This window comes from Microtus oregoni, unplaced genomic scaffold (assembly GCF_018167655.1).
Source record: "Microtus oregoni isolate MIOR12 unplaced genomic scaffold, Mior012 000004F_ref0000308, whole genome shotgun sequence".
NCBI classification, from domain to species: Eukaryota; Metazoa; Chordata; class Mammalia; order Rodentia; family Cricetidae; genus Microtus; species Microtus oregoni.
The window spans coordinates 32,258,959-32,279,218 of record NW_024543063.1 but is presented as its reverse complement, the minus strand read 5'-3'; the positions used below and the strand labels follow the sequence as shown (position 1 = coordinate 32,279,218).

General features: G+C 47.5%; 1 protein-coding gene across 13 annotated transcripts in view; it reads left to right on the top strand.

Annotated features, from left to right (window-relative positions):
* The window catches only part of LOC121447442 (BTG3 associated nuclear protein), a 75,108-nt gene that overhangs the window by 36,734 nt on the left and 18,114 nt on the right, over positions 1–20,260 (top strand). For 8 of the 13 annotated variants that reach the window (XM_041650689.1, XM_041650682.1, XM_041650680.1 and 5 more), the window contains exons 5-8: positions 1,637–1,753; positions 3,194–3,369; positions 9,431–9,670; positions 14,598–14,765. In XM_041650689.1, the coding sequence (XP_041506623.1) occupies positions 1,637–1,753; positions 3,194–3,369; positions 9,431–9,670; positions 14,598–14,765 (701 nt within the window). The remainder of the gene's footprint in view (positions 1–1,636; positions 1,754–3,193; positions 3,370–9,430; positions 9,671–14,597; positions 14,766–20,260) is intronic. The other 5 variants (XM_041650691.1, XM_041650687.1, XM_041650686.1 and 2 more) reach the window with 1 other exon arrangement.

Sequence of the window (20,260 nt, the reverse complement as noted above, 5' to 3'; positions counted from 1 at the left end):
AGCCCCTAGACTTGCAGTCTTATACAGTGTTAAGGGTTATTTGCTTCTGTTGATTTGGATGCAGGCTGCTCAGGTTTCACAGCTGACGACAGTGTTCACAGGCCCTTGTGTGCTCCATGTTAACCTGTAATTGCTTCATAACGTGTGCGTGGGGCTTCTGTGTGCACATGGTTGTTTGTGTAAATGTGTATGTGTCAGGTCCTACATGGTTTATGTCATTTTAGGAGTGTGAATGCTGGAGGCCTCAAGGACCATAGCAGCAGGCAGAGCTCTCCAGGGTTACTTTGGATCACTTTGGATCCATCATGTTTTGGTGAGCAACTGTCGGTGTTACCAGAAAATACATAGAATGACTGAGAAACAAACTAGCCTGACATGTAGGTACTTCACATTTGCATTTCGGAAAATCAGCTTTGTTTCTGGGAGTGTGCCTGGGTATGTGGAACTGCCAGTGACCATGGCAGGTGGCAGGTTTTCATGTGGATGGAGCACCCTTTCCTCTGGATGAGGACGCTGGGCTTTCAGGTAACGTAACTGACTGCATCAAGTGGCAGTTCTTTCCAGTCCTGGCTCTTCAGAGCAGAGCACACTTTAGACAACCCGATACCATGGAGTGCTAAGAGTTGACACGGTGACTGGCATGTGAAAAAGTCTCTTGAGAGCCAGCTGCTGGTCCTGCTCACTTGCACCCTAGTGTTGCCTTCAGGGTGTTGCTGAGCGGTGGTTCTTGGGCCATGTCTCATTGTTTACTAGAATTTATTTTCAAAGCCAGGCCTCATGGCCTCTTGTTTTGGTTCTGCACTTTGCAGAGGGCTGCGGGTGGTGTATATACACATTTCCCTTTGCTACCCATGGCTTGACTGCCACATTCTAGAGTATAGATGTAGAATAACATCGAGGAGGGCAGCTGTGAGACCCTCATGCCTTGTCATGGTTTGGGAGGGATGCGGTTGAAAGAGGTTGAACCAGACTAGGAGACTGGTTCGTGGTAAGAGCTCATGCTTCTGCAAGCATGAAGATCTGATACTAAATCCCTAACACCGTGGACAAATCCAGACATGGCTGTACGTGTCTTGTAACCCCAGCTCTTGGGGGTTGGGGGCAGGCAGATCCCCCTGCTTGCTGACCTGCCAGCCTAGCTGAACAGACTAGTTTACTGTTCAGTGATAGACCCTGTTTCAAAAGAATAAGGCAGAGAGCAGTAGAGGAAGATTCCTGATGTCCTACTCTGGCCTCTGCATGAAATTCACATGTAAGTTGTGTGTATTCACACACACACACACACACACACACACACACCTACTCACAAGGGAAGGAAAAAGAAAGGAAGCTGGTTTTTTATGGAAACCTGTTGCTGAGATGACGTGCAGGTGTACAGGACAGCAGAGTGCCTTAGCCTGTCCTCCCCACTCTGCTAACTGTCCACAGCCCAGCCTGCCCACATTAGCATTTGCGTCAACCAAAGACACTAAGCAGCAGGAAACTGGAGAGTCCCATCTCCAGTTTACTTGTACCTGACTGTCCGTGCTCTTTGGCGCAGGCCCTGGAAGCTGACCCTGTTGAATGACGATGTGCTCTGACAATGAATGTTGTTATTTTAAGGTCTTCTTTTTCTTGTGATTCTTTTGTTTCATAGCGTCGTCCCCCAGACTACAGTAATACTCAACAATGATCGGCAGAACGCCATTGTAGCCAAGATGGAAGACCCATTGAGCAACAGGGCACCGGATTCCCTGGATAATATCATTAGCAAGTCAGTAGCCACCACCACCCCACCTTCCCCTGCCACTGTCATGAGGATAAGTGAGCATTCCTGAGCCAGGCCACAGTCCAAGCACATGTCCATGTCTGTGGTCACAAGGTTGATTCTGTTAGCGACCACCATAGTTCTTAGGTCAGGGAGGGCCAGCCTGGTGCCTAGTGATGGTGGGTGAGAGAGCGCAAGATGTGGCAGCTGTGAGGACCTCTGGGCTAGATCTGGTGTGTGAAGATGCCCGAGGATTGCACATGGTCATCTTGCCACTCCCATCTGTCTGTCCTGCAGTCGATCCTCTTCTGAGCTGTGTTGAGTTTGTGGCTTTTTTCTTATGCCTTTTCTTTTTTAGATGTGTTGGAGCTCCAGTCAGAAATGAAAGTGTACAATGGCAATGCCCTGTGGGGGTCCGCTGCCCATTGTTATGGGGGCCTCTGCCCATTGGCACTGGCTCTGTGCCTCAGCAAGGCTTTGTCACCTTTTGGTTACCAGCAGTGTTCTCACAGATTTCTGTCATGCTTTTTTCCTTCTGTGGGGTGTGACTCTTTCCAATTTTGTTCTGGCTTCTTGTCCTAGTCAGTTCTCTAGGAAACAGGAGATCGAGGGTGTGATGTGGGGGTGCTGGAGGCCAGCCAGGCTGCTGGGGAAAGGATGGGTTTCCAGACTTGCACTGAGGTCATGGGTGTGGAGTGTTAGTTGTATGGGGTCAAGTCCAGGAAGGTCCTGGTGTGGCTCCTGCCTCTGGGGATAACTAGAGTTTTAAGGCCCCTGTGACTTTGCTGGTGGGAAATAGAGCTTTGTTTCCTCTGTAGTGTGTAATAGGTCATAGTCCAAAATGTTGACAGGGTCATGCAGAAGACAAATCAACCTTGGATCTTTTTGAGCACTTTCTGCTGCTAGCTGTTGGCTGCTGCTGTATTTCAGGGCCCGGTACCAAGAATGGCTCCCAGGGGACTACTGGCATTCTTGATGGCCTTGGAAGCTGCTCCTAGGATTTGTTTGTGGGAGTCATGGGGAGTGTGGAGGTGTTTTGGAGGCTGAGTCACCTTGGGTGTCTGACAGCAGGGATGATGGATGAGGGCTCTCTGACACACGATGACCATTGTGCAAATCAGCCTTCTTAGGATGACCTCTGAGATCTGAAAGCAGGATTCTAGGCTGAGTCTTAGTGAGTTATGATTTTATTTATTTTGTGCTATTCATATTTTTAAGCAGTTGCTTTATATTATGTGTCTTCTCGGCCTCAGACTGTTTCTGTGTGATGTTGCTGCTCATCTCCATGGAGGGTGCGTGTGGGGACATACCGCATGTTGGGGGATCCACCTTGTACATTGGTCCATGCTTAGGATAAGTCCACACAGCACAGTGAGTCAGGGCTAGTCTCAGTGTGCCACTCAAGTCCCTCTCACAGCGTGGGCTGCTGTGTTTATTTCCCACCAGCGCTGTTCCTGGGCGTCGACAGAATACCATCGTGGTGAAAGTGCCAGGTCAGGATGACAGTCACAATGAAGATGGGGAGAGTGGGTCAGAGGCCAGTGACTCCGTGTCTAACTGCGGCCAGCCGGGAAACCAGAACATTGGAAGCAATGTCACACTCATCACCCTGAACTCTGAAGGTATGTTACCAGGGCTGCTCTGCCTGCCAGCACAGCCATATTGTATCTTTGTGCTGTTAGTTTGGAAGGACATGTAGTTTATTATTAGGAGGAGTGATACAGAAGTGGTGGAGAAAGGTAAAGCAACTGGGAATCCCACTGTGTCTTCTAGCACCCGTGCCTGTCTCATGTTCTGTTGACTTTGTGCTTGCTTTCCCCTGCTTGTACAGAAATTCATTTCTTCCATGTCAGTTGGGTTTCCAGAGTGATTTTAGTGGCACTTCTGCTTCCTGAGAGGAATATCTTTCATGACTATGCACCAGTAGCCACTCACTGCCTTGACATTTCTCTGCAGGTTTCTGGAGAATGGCTGTTGCCAGGCTTAGGGAGCACAGGACTGGCTACCTCTTGCACTGGGGATCTGTAAAGAGTCAAGAGGAGCCAGTGCTGGGGTCTGTCTTCCCCAGACTCCTCCTCATGATTTTTTGGGGTCCCCATGGTGGGGCATGGTCTTCCTCCCTGATGAGTCCGACGTACCCCTTGCCTATTCCTGGGCTGTACTCAGCCTGTGTGTATTTCAAAGGCTTTGTGGCGCTCGTAGCTCTTGTGTGCACCTGGCTTCTGAGTGACCGTAATGTGGAGAAAAAGGAAAGAACTCCGGTAGACTTAGCTCTGTGTGGGAATTCTAAGCTTATACTTTGTTTACCCATGAGACTTTGTGAGGCTTTGCTTCAATATCCAAATTATTGGGTTTTCCTATAAGCATATTTTTTTCCTACCTAACAATGATTTATTCTTTGTTACTGTATCTGAAATACTAGAAATAATGTATTTAAAATTGCAGTGTTTGGGTAGGGGAGTAAGGGCAGCATTTTCTGTGATGATCGTTTTACAGCACATATTTTAGCAGTTGCTGAAGTTTAGGTTGTGACTGTTCTCAAGTGCTGTGTACTGAGAGCTTGATTGACGCCATGACTCTTGCTCAGAAGTAGAACTTTCATGGTGTGAACCCAGGGGAGGAATTGGGCCATCAGGGGTATGTCCCAAAGGGGAGGTTGGGGTCTCGGCCCCATGTTGCCTTTCTTTTTGTGTCCCAGATTCAATGGAGGAGCAACCGCTTCTGCCATTTGTTTCCACCATGATAACTGGCTACCCAGGCCCAGTGGCTATGGACTGAATGAAACAGTGACAGAGGCTGGTTTAGTGTATCTGCGTGTTTATACAATGAAACAGTGTCTGTCACAGTGACAGTCTGGTTTAGTGTATCCGCATGTTTATACAATGTCACCTCTTTTTGAATCTAGAATTTTTTTTTTTATCACCCCCTCAAAGACACCTCAAACCAGCTAGTAGTCCTCTTTGTCTTCCTACCCATCTCTTTTAGCTGTATTCCTTTTGTGTGGATGGGAGTTTTTGTGAGCCCTGGATGTGACTGGCTCATACCATTCAGGTTGCAAGGCCATAACTGTTCCTGTCCTTCTCCTGTAGGAAGAGGGGCTGCATTCCCTGTGCTCTGGCCTTTCGACAGATAATATACATAGGGGCTGTATTATCAAGTGCTTCTCCCTTAGGGCAGGGACTGTATCCCCCATGCCCTGGCTCTCCCCACATTTGACAAGGACTTCATGCTGTATACTCTGGCCCTCCCTTTGTATGACAGGTACTATATGGTCCAGGCTCCAGGCTTGCCCTTGTGTGACATTGTCGGTCGACAGGCGTTTAGATCATTTCTGCTTTGGACGGTTGTACGTTGTGAGGTGTGAACACTTGTGTGTAAGTTTTGATGTCCATATGGACTCTAGGCCTGGGTAGCTGGCTGTTCTAACACTAACTGAGAAGAAAGGTGCCAATCATTCCTTCTTCAGTGAAGCCGCATAAGGACCATGCCTGTAGTAGCCAAGGAACTTGACTGATGTCCCTCTTTTCCTGTGGGAGCCGTGCAGGCTCTGATGTTTGTCTGGTAGGCAGCTAAGGAATATAATCTTGATAATCCGGGAAGTCTGGATTATCATAGGAATAGAATTATCCCTTTTGAATCTGACTTTGTGATGTGATCAGTGTGGCATAGATTTGGGAAAACTCGAAAAAAATCACACTTGGCACTTGCTTTGTTCTTAGTGTCCTAAGGAGGAACAGAGGCTTGTGTCTGAGTTCAGGTTTTCTGAGTAGAGGCTGCATCTCTGAGTAAGAGGTGTTGTTAGTAGAGACTTTGAGCAGTGTCACAGCCACACTAAAAGCTGCCTGTGTCCACAGCGATGACATTGGGGACAGCACCAGGACTCGGCAGTCCCTAACTCATGGTTTTACTTTTGAAGGAGTCATAGTTCAGAACTGTTTGGCTGTATTGTTCCTTGGGAAAGGTAGGTCACATGGTTTCACTAGCAGTGTGAATGGTCCTGCTGAACCATGCACAGTGTTTTTTCTTAAGAGTCTCTGGAGACAGATGGCGTCGTTGTTAAGTGATTGTTGTCCTGCCAAACAGGACAGTGTCTCTCTTCAGACTTCTTGCCCACCAGTGCTGACAGTACTGGCCTCTAACCTGTGGGACTCAGAGTCATGGTCTTGTCTCCTTGCTCAGCAGGGAGTGTTAGTCCATCTGGCTCATGTCATAGACGCATTATTGATATGGGGTGCTGTGGATGATAAGCTTGTAGGATTTAGTCTTTTTGTTCCCTGTTAAGAGCCAAGAATTGTAAGCTGACAGATGCTTCTTATCTTATTATGTGAGAATCTGTGTGCCTGAGGTTTTAAGAACCAGACTTTGAAGCAGATATTGCTTAATTCCAAATGTTTTATATAAAATTTGAAGTCAGTTGGTTATATTACAAGGGTATCATTTCCTGGTTTGTTTTGTTTTTAGGGTACTGGGAATTGGACCTAGGACCTATGTATGTCTGGCAAGTACTCTACCACTGAGCTATATACCCAGTCCTCTTTTCATTTTTACTTTAAGACAGTACTCGTGAGGTTGTCCAAGCTGGCCTTGAATTTGCTCTGCAACCAAGGAATGATAGGCCTTGAAATTTCAGTCCTTCTGCCTTAGCCTTTGAAGTAGCTGGGATGGCAGGCCTGTGCCGTTTCATTGTATTTTAGTTTTTACTTAGGTAATTTATTAGTGATATAAACTTAGTTTGGGGGTGAGATAGAAGGTATCTCCTAATTGTTGGAGCAGAAGCAGTAATTGTGTCCCGTTTCCCCGCCCCCACAGGGTTTCTCTGTAGCTTTGGAGCCTGTCCTGGATCTATCTCTTGTAGACCAGGCTTGCCTCGAACTCATAGAGATCCGCCTGCCTCTGCCTCCCAAGTGCTGGGATTAAAGGCATGTGCCACCACCACCCGACTTGGAACAGTAATTGTTAAACCTAGTTTTTGCCTATATCTTCTGTGGATAGTCAGGTTCTCCTGTACCCCATTCTTAAACACTTTTGAATATAAGGGGGCTTAGTCACTCAGAGGCTAAGTTGGCTGTGTGACAGATACAAATTAGCTAAATGAATCAAAACGGAATCTGTTAATTAAGGGATTTAGTTGGGTTTCCATTCCCACAGTGTGGGCATTTGGTAATTCCTAGAGGATGGGCTAATCTTCCATGTAAAATGCTGAACACTTAATTACAATAAGGAAGTATTGTGTTTCAGTTATCACTGGTTCAGAATAGTCCCTCTGGAGCTCATGGTTTCTGTGAGTATGGTTCCATGCCACATTCTGCTGATCAGTCAGGACTTAGTGACAACCTCTTGTGACAAATGCCCTGTAGGTTCCTGTGCTGTGAAGCTAATGGCAGCCTGGGCAGGCTGCAATTGGCCTGCAGCTTAGTTTTTGCTTTGTTCTTCTTTATTGTGACCCACTTCTGAGATGCCCAGTCAGAGAAACGAGCTGATGGCAGATGTGTGGATCTTGCTTGTAGAATGGCCATGTGGTATAGAGTAGCAGAGTCCTTCTTGGCTGTGGTTGGTTTTCATGTGCTAAGAAATATTTGTGCATTACTGGTTAGAAACCACAACTGTATAATAAAATTGTTGACCTAAAATAGCCTACTAAAGAAAGAAAAATGAAAAACCTTTTTGAAAAGAAAATGGTGGAGTAGGCCATTTTTAAATTGAAATTTGTAGTTTATGGAATGAATTTCAAAAATTTTTCACTTCTCTGCCATAGAAATAGCTTCTGGCTGTTATAGTTATCTTCTAGCGTGTGGCTGGTCTTCCCTTGGTTCTTTCTGCTCCCCTTTCCCATGTGGAACTTTGTTAGATACTTAGCCACCCACATGATGGGGATTATGTCAGAACATCTCAGAGTCTAGCTGCAGGTATCGGAAATGGGTGTGTGGACGGAGAGGTTGCCCATATTCCATGGGTGCTTCTGGACTTCTTTGTGGGGGGGGGGCAGATGCTTATAAATGTACAAGAAGGTGTTTTCTGGACTACAAAGAGGCTCTTCTTGCCCACTTGCTGGAAGAACTGGGTTAAATAAATACGATCAGTTCTTGGCTGGGTCTGAAAACATTCTGGGCTTTGTGTGGCAGTATGGCCTGGAAGACGGTGGATGCTGACTCTTGTTTCTTGTCTGGTAAGTTCCATGGGACTTCATTCTGGTTATCTTCATTTTTGGAACCACTAATGTCTCATGAAGCATGTGCCTTAATTTGGCAGACTGTTTGGGTTGGCTTTACAAATACAAGATGGGAACCAATTTTTCATATGGATGGAAAATATACTTAACACTAGTTCGTGACTACAAGGCTGTTATCTGAGAACTTACCTGTAGGAGGCTGAGGCTGACCCCAGGTAGTCAACTGACCTGAGGTTTGGATTATTTGACAGCTCTGAAGCCTCTATGGATCACACCTACTCTAGTTTTTTTTTTTTAATTACCCTTCTACTGGAGAATGACATATGTCATTGGCCTCCAGCAGAGCCCCCTGTATCACTGAATGACAGCAGGCGTAGGCCTCTCTTGGCCTGAGATGATTTTCCTCACCCCACATAGCACTCTTATGCTTGCCTGCCGTGCTTGCTGCCACTGGTGTTTCTTGCTTAGCTCACTTAAACTTCCTGCTTAAGAGCGGATTGTACACACAGTATGTTGTTAGTTTCGTGATGTATCTTCAGATCATTTCCACTTTTGTTGATTGTTGAGATGGGGTCTTCTTATGTAGCTTATGCTGGTCTGGATCTTACAACCTCCCTTTCTCAACCCTGCAAGTTCTGGGATTACAGGCATGTGCCACTATACCACTGGATTTTTTTTATATGCATACTGGATATAGCAGTGACTGAGTGACTTCCAGAACAGGATCTGTCTCTGAGAACCATCTTTCCACTTATGTACCACTGATACCAGTAAGAAAGAGATTATTTATTCATCTTGTTCTAAATTCTAAAGTTCAGTTATTTCTATCCTTAGCTATAGCTGAAAGTTCATGCCCATTCTCCATCCTGCTAGCATGTCTCACTGTGACCTCCCTTCCTCCCTCCCTCTCTTCCCTTTTAGGTTTTTTGAGACAGGGTTTCTCTGGGTAACAGCCCTTGCTGTCCTGGAACTAGCTTTGTAGACCAGGTTGGCCTTGGACTCACAGAGATCCGCCTGCCTCTGCCTCTTGAGTGCTGGGATTAAAGGCTTGTGCTACCCTGCCCTGCTGTCTCCGTGATGTTTTTAAGACAGTATTGTGATAAAGGGATCTGGCAGAAACTGGCTGGGAGAGGTACACACGACACTGACTGGAGCATGGTCAAAGATGACTTGGGCTTATAGATCCTGGAGACTGGCAGTGCTTGGAATCTGTATCAGCAGCATCCTTGTCCTCATTTAAGATTTCAGTTTTAGTTCTGTTATCCCAAGAGGGTCCCGTTATTTGAGCCCATATCTTGTTTGATGTATTCTCATCATCATCGTCTATATTCAGGATGGCTTGGCCTGCTACTGGCTAACAGCACTGGCTACATCTCAGCTCTGGTGTTCCTGGCAACCAGATGAAGGTTGGGAGCTTGGCTTAGCAGTCCCAGGGAGCTTATATTTAAACTGTGTGCTGTGCTGTCTGAACCTGCTTCTGAGCTTTGCTAACTAACACCTTTCTCTTCTTTCAGAGGACTATCCCAATGGCACCTGGCTGGGCGATGAGAACAACCCTGAGATGCGGGTGCGCTGTGCCATCATCCCCTCCGACATGCTGCACATCAGCACCAACTGTCGCACGGCTGAGAAGATGGCACTGACGCTGCTGGACTACCTGTTCCACCGGGAGGTGCAGGCTGTGTCCAACCTGTCAGGCCAGGGCAAGCATGGGAAGAAGCAGTTGGACCCCCTCACTATCTATGGCATCCGGTGTAAGTTATACAGCTAATAACAGCCAGGCTTGTGGGGCTGCTAAGGTGGTCAGGGAGCTGAATTTAGACCATGTTTCCAGTGCTGGGGGTGATGCCACGCTAGTGATTATCACAGAGGTGGGGATCTGGACCCAGGATTTTGCTTTGGCAAGATACTGTGTCGCACCCTGTGCTGAGAGCGGTACTTGGAAATATACTCCAAGGAATTGCGGATCCCATTGTCAGTCATCCTTAGGCTGGTCTTGAAGAAGAGAGAACAGAGGTGGGATTCCTTGCTGCCCACTGGCACAGTGCTCCTGAGCTGCCCAGTGGCATGAGTGGAGTCTGTTCAGGGACGGCTTGGCCTTGGCACCGTGCTTGCTTATGAGCTGACCTGGCTGTGTTGGAAGCCAGTAGCACTCTAGGACCAGTTTTATCACCCTATACGATCTTGGTGGGTTTTCCTTGAGGAACACCACTTGCTCAATCTGGTTGTCTGTGTCATCCTGGTGATACTTGGAAAGCTTGTAAGAAGCTCAGGCTCCTCATCAGTGACCAGTCTGATACCCAGCCTCCTAGTCTGTTCATTCCAGAGCTACCTGGAATGAACTGGCAAGTGGTTGCCTCTGCTCAAGTGCAGGATGATTCCTGGGCTGGCTGTGTGTTTAGTTTCACTGGGGCTACACCTTTGGCCTTTCCATCATCCCAGAGGGGGCAGCTTCTTTGTTCTTACTGAGGAGTCAGCAACATGGGGAAGTACTGGGGCTAGAGGAACCATAGCTCTATGAAATATCCCACAGAAGGTAACCTTCCTTAGACAGAGAGACTGGCATTGGGGCTTCAGAGTGTTGAGCCAGTGGGCCCTATATTTTAGACTAGACGCCATGGCCTAGCTCCAAAGGTTTGTGGTGAGTTGGGGAGAAAAGGACGCTAAGCCTACAGACATCTGCCTGAGAGTCTGCCTTGCCTTCTCCAAACCATGATTTGCACTTGTGTTCATTTGGCAGCCAAATCTGTAGGCCGTGTGTGAGGGAAGGGATGTAGGCTGTGAATAAGAACCATGGGCCCATGGCCTTGGGCCCCATACTAGCCTTAGCTTTGTAGGAACAGAAACTGGGTGAATTGCTGGCATTCTTCCATCTGTGTGGGCCCTCGTCAAGGTCTGGATGCACTACACAGACTCCTCCCTTGGGTATAGACCCACCTTTAGAGGCTAATGATGGAGCCATATCTACCCAGCCTCCTCCCCCAGCCCTTCTGTCAGTAGTGTTAGCGTTCACATGGAATTATTGAGTGTTAAAAAAAAAGATTGTTCACCTTTGATCTCCAAGCCTCAACTTGTCTAGTATTGCCTTAAACTTCAGAGTCTCATGGTAATTCCTGCTGCTGGCTTTATTCATCTAGTCCTGTTAGCTGTGGTCTTATCTCTAAGTACCATCTTCACAGCCTGTTGAGTTTGCAAAGGATTGGTTAGCTCCCCAGGATTTGAGTCATCAGTGAAAGTGTGTGCAGAAAGGCAGTAGTATGACTTTGAGTGTCTTTTGGATACAGGCCATGCATCGGTGTTGGTCTGCCATTCGGGCAGGGGTCTTGAGATATACTGAGAGCACTGTTTGACCAGAGAGCCAGAGAAGAGTTTGGTCAGTGTGAGCTGGTAGCTGTGTGAGAGACAGGTGGGAGACCTCTTCTCAGAAGGGATTGGACACTGTGCTGTGGACCCAGCTTAGAATGGCCATCAAAGACTGCAAACTAAGAGGAGGAAGAGGAGTTGTCAGGAAGTATGTATGGGTCAGGATGAGTCAGGGAAGCCTGGCAGGAGACCTTGGGAGACTTGGAGGGGCCTGTTCAGAGTGCTCCCCAGCTCAGTGCTCCTTCCTGTCCATGGGGGTGGTGGCTGTTGTTTTCTGGGGGAGCTGCTGTTATCTATTATGAAAAAAATGAGTTCTTGGCTTGCGGTTTCCTGCATAGGTTTCTTCTTGGACTTGAGATTACTTTAGCAGTGGTAGTGTCCTCCTTCCTTTGTGACTGGTAATGAATTATGCCACCCACTGAGGGGCAGCTCCGTTTGTTCCCTCTAGTCTGTTGCCTTTCCCATAGCTCCTAGCAGGCTCTTGTGTCGGCTCACTGTGGGAGAGCTGGGAAGCTACTTTTATGGTTTTCAGAGTCAGCAATGGAGTTCTGGAGGGTGGAAAGGCCACTAGCAATGATGTGAGCTTCCTGGCTCTGCTACTAGTGGGTGAGCACGCTGGGGCACCTTCCACAGCTTGGTGCAGGTGTGCCCTTGACCTTAGCCTTCCTGTCAACTAAGTAAGTGCTTCACTTCTTGGGCGACAGGTGAACCACACGGCACCAACTGGAAGCTTCTGTTCCTGTTCTTCTGAGGGCTTCTGGTTTCTTTGTTGTTGTTTTTTTGTTTTGTTTTGTTTTGTTTGTTTGTTTTGTTTTGAGACAGGGTTTCTCTGTGTAGTTTTGGAGCCTGTCTTGGAACTTGCTATGTAGACCAGGCTGACCACAAACTCAGAGAAATCTACCTGCCTCTGCCTCCTGAGAGCACTGCTGGGATTAAAGGCGTGTGGACTCAGCTAAGGGCTTCTAGTTTTGAGCGACGTTTCTACTGCCGGACCTCAGGGTAGCCTTCTGAGCAGGGTGGAGCAGCAGGCTTTCCTTGTTTTCAGCTGAGGTTTTCACCTCAGTTGTGATGGAAGTGAATGCATAGGCGGATAGCCAGAAGCTTTACTATGAGGCTGCTCTTACTTTCCTGTTCCTAGTTTTTGCTTCTAAATGGTCACCAGGACAATGACATTCTTATTTCATGAAGCTGTCAGATGTGCATCAAATAAAGTAATTGGTCAATAGTGGGTTCTGTGGTGAGTGTGACTGGGGCCAGGTAACCAGTGTGTGCCTCAGTCCTTTACCCATACTTAAAGCTACACGCAGCATGTGTAATTGCTCAGTGATTTATCAAATACTAACTCTATGTCTGCTTAGGAGACTAGCGCTCCAGCTCACACCTAGATTCCCTTTCGTGAGAAAGGGTGGAAAGTGGTCCCATGTGGTGTTCTCCGCAGTCCAGCCTCCTTCCAGATCACAGATGTGGCTGTCGCTGTTTCCTGATCATGTGCTCACAGAAGAGTCAAGGCATTTCCTAATGCCTGATGCGTAATATAGCATTTAAAGACTTTATTTTCATTCTCTCTTATATTTTGTATCTATAGGAACAGTTTTAGAGTTTGTGTGGTAACTTAGCTCTCAGATATGATCCAAATTCAGTGGCTTTAATAGTCAAAACAGGAAATTTTCCAACTTAGAATTTTTATTATTATTATAGTTTTAAATTTTTCCTGTTAATCAGTGAAGTTGCATGAACCAGCTACAGAGGTCACTGTTGAAGAGATGTCTTGTGTCATTCACCACCACTGCTGCCATTGGGTATAAGAAAGGGCCATGGGCTGGAAACATGGTCCAGTGGTTAAGAGCTCTTACTGCTCTTTCAGAAGACCTGAGCTTGGTTCCCAGCTCCCACAATTGTGATTCACAACTGTCTGTAGCTCCAGCTCTAGGAGAGCCAGTGACTCTGACCTTTCTATGGGCATCTCTACTCAAGTGCACATGCACAGGAACATTTGTGCACATGCATGCATATACATATACTCTTTTTAATTGGCAAAGTCCAAGAAGTAGCAATACAAAAAAAAAAGTTCTAAAAAGAAAAAAGGGAGGGGTGTCACATGGACTAGTGAGATACGGAGCCAGACTTAGGATAGTCTATCATCTCTTATGTCATCTGTTTCTGGTGGCCTTCTGTGTCTGTGATCTCCTGATTGTTGAGTGATAGTATCTGCATGCTGTTCAGTGATGCTCCTGGTGTGCTTTGTACACATAAGGATCAGCAGTCTGGGTCCCAGTGGGTGTGCATGGCTTCCCCTCCATCCTCCACTGGTGGGTTGTGGGTAGTACTCCAGGGAGTAAATAGTTGCTGTGCTCAAGGAACTTGTGTTCTGGGAGACAGCCTGGTAAGAACACAGGAGCAAGCATCTGACAAGGAGCACTGGCCAAATAGCTCCAGATAACGGCTGCTCACTGCACAGATAACCAGTGTTTGCTGAGTTACAGCACAGGAGCAAAACCAAGTTCCCTGCATTTACAAGGGAGAAGGAGTTACAACATGTTCATGTATTACAGTCCAGGGAAGTGATGGGTGTTCTGGAAAGCAGGCACGCTGTGCCGAGGGGAGGTTTGGATTAGGAGGGAGGACAGAGTACTGTTGACTGGTCTGGGCAGAGGTGGGTGGGCGGGACTACAGCTCTAGCAGGAGTAATGTGCGAAGTCTCCATTTGATCCCCTAGGCAGTCGCGTGGTGTGTGCATGGTGCGAAGTCTCCATTTGATCCCCTAGGCAGTCGGGTGGTATGTGCACGGAGCGAGGTCTCCATTTGATCCCCTAGGCAGTCGGGTGGTGTGTGCATGGTGCGAAGTCTCCATTTGATCCCCTAGGCAGTTGGGTGGTGTGTGCATGGTGCGAAGTCTCCATTTGATCCCCTAGGCAGTTGGGTGGTGTGTGCACAGTGTGAAAGTCTCCATTTGATCCCCTAGGCAGTTAGGGTGGTGTGTGCTGTCTTGTGAATTTAGGGGAAGAGAAGTTGGGGGCCGCGGAGCCTGGAGCCTGGAGAAACGGAGTCCCCTTGGTGTTGGGGTGAAGTTGGGTTATTTCGTAGTTAGATAATAAGAAGAGTGACAAGTATTTGCGTCTGGCCCTGCAGACCCAGTGACCTGAATGACTCTTTCCTGATGCAGTTAGATTTTCTGACTTGAATTCTGGAAGAAAATCAGCCTTCCAGGAGTAGGCCAGCAAGTCAGCTAGGTCTGTTTGCAGCACTCAGCTCTCAAGAGGGGAGCCCAGGTCAAGCCTGCATCTGATAGCTTTTTATCTGGGACATGTTCTTTTTTAGGTCACCTCTTCTATAAATTTGGAATCACGGAATCTGACTGGTATCGGATCAAGCAGAGCATTGACTCCAAGTGCCGTACAGCATGGCGGCGGAAACAGCGAGGCCAGAGCCTGGCGGTCAAGAGCTTCTCCCGGAGGACGCCGTCCTCATCCTCATACAGTGCCTCAGGTATGCTCAGAAGAAGGCTGCCCTGAAGCCTTTGTTCTCATGCAGGAGCTCGGCAGCTCTGGCCCCACTCAGTGTGAGGCTTGCTTATTTTCCCCTGTAGGTCCTGCAGGAAGAATTTGTGTGTGACCTTCCTTGTGCTGTCTGGCTATTCATCTCCTGAGTGTCTTGCAACCTTAGTAGTAATTACTGTTGCTTTCCGAGTGGCTGTAGGTGAGGGTGGATGGCCACATTATGCTCTTGAGTCTTAGTCTGAGGTTGTAGACTCAGGCTTGTCCTCAAGATCCCCGAGACAGATTCTCCAAGCTCTGCCCATGGGCCTCCTCTCTTCTCTCTAGTGCTAGGGCTGTGCCCAAGGGCGTCTAGCAGTCTTGGCTCTGGTACTTTGCACTGGGCTCTGTCCTCACCTAAAACAGTCTTTTAGCCTCTTTTTCACAGCTTTCTTGGCGTTAGCAGTGCTCCTGAAAGCTGAGTCCTGTTTGGGGTTGGCTCAGGACCCAGAGCAGCAGTGGGCAGGGGCTGGCAGGGCTCCCTCTCAGTACAGGCTTTGTCCAGGGACTTTGTTTTGGAGGCTACAAAGCTGCTTACCTGGAGCCCTCCCTGACCATCTTCCAAAAAGTGCTCTTCCTCCCTTATTTTGGTGGTTATCAGATACTTGGCTCTAGCTGTTGCCAAGGTTCCTAAGGTGGCAGCTGTGTGGGCCACACACATTGTTCCCATGTAGAATGAGGAGTTTTGAGTTCTATCCTGGGAACCTGAGGGAGCCTCTAGGCATGGGTGGACTGTGTTTGGTGAAGTTATATCTGGCTGAGGCTGTGTGCTTGTGCATGTGTGTGTATCACATAGTAGTTGTTGAATGGGTCAAATGCATCTTATGAGTAACTCTTGATTGCTCTCAACCCACATTGGTTGTGGTTTGCTCCTTTCTTACTTGAACAATGGCACCTTCATGGTGGCAGCTCTGGCAGTGGCTTATCAGTTCTGTCTGTCTTACTGTGGCTCCCGTGTTATTGTCCATGAGCTCTGCATACGTGTGATAGTTTAAAGTTTAGGAGATTCTACTTTCATTGGGTTGTAGAATTGGGCACTGGGGTGAACCTTGTTATAGAAAGTTGCTGTACAGACAAGAAAGCCTAGGTCTGTGGCCCCAAGAGCAGGAAGCTGGCATGGCTGTCCTCAGTCAGCATGCCTCCCAAGGCACAGTTTGGAATGTGGAGCAGCAAGGGGCTTTTGGGTAGTGCACAGCTGAATTAGGAGTTGAGGAGGCAGACTCGTGCTGGGAGAGCCCAAGTAGTGAATCTGGTGAAACTAGAAGTGAGGTTTCAAGTCACACAGAGTCCCCTTGGATTCTTGCTGGTTTCCCATGCCTGCCATGTATAGCAGCTGGACATCTTAGCCAATTTACCCAAGCTGCCATTGGGTGGAACAGGTGTCTACATGCCCACCAGCCAGAGCAAAAAGCCGTGAATACAGGTCCAACTTTTGAGAGAGCTAGAAGGCCGTGGCTGGGCTCTTCCCAGAGTAAAGACAAAACTTTTTTTTAAAAAAGATTTGTTTGTTTGTTTATTTGTGTGTGTGTATGTGTATTGTCTCTTGCCTGTATGTAAGTCTATGCAGCATATGCTTGTCTGGTGCTAGAGGGAGGAGGTCAGAAGAGCACATCAGATTGTTGCCAGAGGTTTCTGTCCCACCTGGTCCTGCAGCCGATCAATCCCAGAGAAACACACAGAGGCTTACATTAATTATAAACTAGTTGGCCTATTAGCCCAGGCTTCTTATTAACTCTTACACCTTACATTAACCCATAATTCTTGTCTGTGTTAGCCATATGGCTTGGTACCTCTTATCATCAAGGCATTCTCATCCTGCTTCACCTGTGTCTGGATGATAACTGCAGGCTGACTCTTTGCTCGTCCCAGAATTCTCCTGTTCTTGTCACCCCACCTGTACTTTCTGCCTGGCTACTGGCCAATCAGTATTCTTTTAAAACAATACAAGACCATTTCCCCACGGCATCAGATCCCCTGGAACTGGGAATTATGGATGGTTGGGAGCCACCATGTGGGTGCTGGAACTGAACCCAGGTCCTCTGAAAGAGCAGCCAGCACTCTTAGCCGCTGAGCCATCCCTCCAACCATGTAAAGCCAGAACTTAAAGACAACCTGAAAAGATTTCACTGGGCTCACAGGTATCAGCACTTTAATAGGAAGACAAAATCCAGACACCTAATCTGGGAACATTTACAAGATCTCGGATACGGTACCAAGAAACAGGAAAATGTGACCTATGACCAAAACAGAAAGCAAACAAAACCCAGATCCAGCTAACCAACCAACCAACCAACCAACCAACCAACAAAAAACCTAGTGTCTAAGGAGGCCCAGTCTGGAATTAACAGCCCACGTCACTAAAATGTTGTTAAAGTTGTGCTCAAGGGCTTCAAAGAGGAACAGAGATGTAGCACCAAGGAAAGAAATGAGTTTCAAAAAATTGTCAAGCAGAGTTAGAGAGGAAACATGAAGGAGCAGTTGCTAGGTATTCATGCTGTTGAAACTGGCTGTTTAGCTAGGACTTGAAAGGAATTACAATCAAGCAGAGCTTATTAGACAGGTTCCCAGTGAGCCAGGTCTCACCCCGAATCTGACATAGTGTGATGTCATGGCCTGTATTGCCAACTTAGTGACGAGCACAGGGTGGGTGGAAAGAGACAGTTCTGTAGCAGTACACGTGCTCAGAGAGCCTGCCAGGTACATGTACAGTCCAGAAAAGTGAGCCTGGAGGCCCCATGGCTGCATTCAGATGCATGCTGAGCCCTGGTACTTGTGCCGCTGGACAGGGCACTGTCCGCATTGCCTCAGCCACCGCAGTGATGGTCTGACCCATGGCCACAGGGCAGTGTGAGAGCTGTCAGGAATCAATGTTTGTGGTGACAGTGGAACTTGAGCAAAAGGATGAGACACTCCAACCGTACAGCGTTTGATAGTGTACATGAAGGAGCTGAGGAGTGGTGGCATTGGTGAGTTGGACTGCCTTCAGAAGTGTGGGCACCAAGAGATTGGCATAGAAAAAGCAGGTCGGCTCCATTCATACATATCCCAGCCATTAGAGCATTCCCTCCACAGGTGCTCAGGTTGTCAGGTGGAGGTGTGCTGTTTTGGAATCATATGCTAATTCAGGTAGAGTGGAGTGGTCTGAAGCTTCACATTTCTAACCCGCAGCCACCGGCACCCCCTTTGCTGGCAAGCCTGATTAAGACTCAATGCATGTGCCTGTTTCTGTGGCTCCTGCTCTAGTCATTGTCAGGCTTATTTACTTGTTAGTGGTTGAGCTCTTCTAGTTACTTGTATTTCTTTCTACTGCTCGACAGTGGCTTAGCATGATGATATTTATATTCCGTTTTTCTAATTTTTAATTTTTTTCTTTTTCACTGGTAGCTATTTTCTTTACTACCTATTGCTGTTCCGTTTATGAACATATTAGCATTTCTCTAAGATGCTATGAATGCTGGCTTCTTGTGTGGGCAGCCAGCCACTGTGGAGTGTATTAAGTGCCCAAAATCTGGGCAGGTCCCCAGGAATGTCATGTTTGAGAAGCTCTGCCAGCTGTCAGTGCCCCCCTCCCAGGGTGACTGTTGGGGAATGGACATGCCCTGTAGTATGTGTGCTGGTCTGACCGAGGCATCGTTCCCAGAAGGCTCTGCCAGGTGGCTGTTCTTTGTTCTGCTTGACCTGTGGTCTCTGTCCTCCTGCCAGTGGACGTTGTTAGAGTGAGAGCAGTGCCAGCCCTGTTCTGTGCTCTTTGTGTTTGGAGCAGAAAAGAACCTGTGGCTCGGAGGATGCTGTTCATGGGGATGGGGGTGTGTGAGGCATAGTTAATTGTAACCTTCTTCCTGTGGCTTTGGGGCGAGCTCAGAGCTGCCTCTGATATAGTAGATATAGTTTCAGGCCATGACTGGTTTGGCCATTGCTTTCAGAAGAGAGCCTGGGTTTCGGCTCTTCTGACCACTCAGCATCCATGGGGTCTTGTGACAGTGCCCTGCTTTGTAAACTGATGAGACATCTGTCTGTTCTTACTTACACGCCACATTCTTGGCCTAGATCTGATTAAACAGGGTGGGTGGTTAGGAAAGGGACTTCTGGAATCTTCGTCATTGTTCTGTCTGCATCTGCTGTTGGCTTAGCAAAGCTATTCTGGTCTTCAAGGCTATTTTGGTGATGGTAAAATGTAATTAAGCCAGAATCCTGTTAATTTGGAATTGGTATTGATTCCAGCTGGGTTGCCTTGTTACCTTAGACTTGTTAGTGGAGAGACAAGGGACCACCATACAATACTGCAAAATAATTTCTTTTCTTTTCCTTAAAATATTTATGTAGATAAGCTTTCATCTTTTATTTCATTTTGTTTACTTTGTATGTGTATTTTCACGTGCATGCCCCGTGTGTGTGTGTGTGTGTGTGTGTGTGTGTGTGTCGGGTAGGTGTGGTAGTGAGAGCACATGTGACTTGCACGTGAGTGGAGGGCAGAGAACATCTTGCCAGAATAGGTTCGCTCCTTCTGTTTGGATTTTGAGGATTAAACTCAGATTAGCAATCTTGGTGACAGGTGCCTACTGAGCCTTCTCACTGGCCCTGTATGAGTTTTGTGCCAAGGATAGCGTGGTTGTTTGAATGAGAATGGCCCCCATAGGCTCCTGTATTTGAATGCTTGGGTCCTAGTTGGTCTACTGTTTTGGGAAGGATTAAAAGTCGCCTTGTTGGAGGAGATGGGTCAGTTGGGGTGGGCTTTGAGGTTTTTAAAGCTCATGCTGGGCCCAGTCTCTTTCTCTCTGCCTTGTTTTTGTGGCTCAGATGTAAGCTCTTATCTCCAATGTCTTGTTTGCCTGCTTGCCTTGCTCCCTGATGGTCATAGACTCATCTTCTGAAACTGCAAGCAAGCCCCCAATTAAATGTTTTCTCTTACTCGTTGCTTTAGTTATGGTGGCTCTTCAGCAATAGAAAAGTAACCAAGACAGCTAGCTAGTTTGTTTGTTTGGTAGTGCTAGGGATGAGCCCCTGGACCTCATGCTACCATTGAGCTGTGTCTTCCATCTTCTGCCTGTACGTGTGTGTGAATCCACAGATTTAATTGGTGTCATGGTGCTTTTAAAACCACATGGCAGTCTGATGCTGCTGTGGAAAGGACGCTGAGCTTTTCTTTAGAGTCTGCTTCACATCCTTTGTAATGTCAGTCCACTTTCTTAAGGCTCAGGGCGTTACACTGTTTGCCCAGCAGGCTTGTTCTGACCAGTTACCACAAACCTCTGCCGTGGAACTGCATTGAAAAAAAAAACCAAAACTAAGCCCTAGCCGGGCGATGGTGGCGCACGCCTTTAATCCCAGCACTCGGGAGGCAGAGGCAGGCGGATCTCTGTGAGTTCGAGACCAGCCTGGTCTACAGAGCGAGTTCCAGGACAGGCTCCAAAGCCACAGAGAAACCCTGTCTCGAAAAACTAAAAAAAA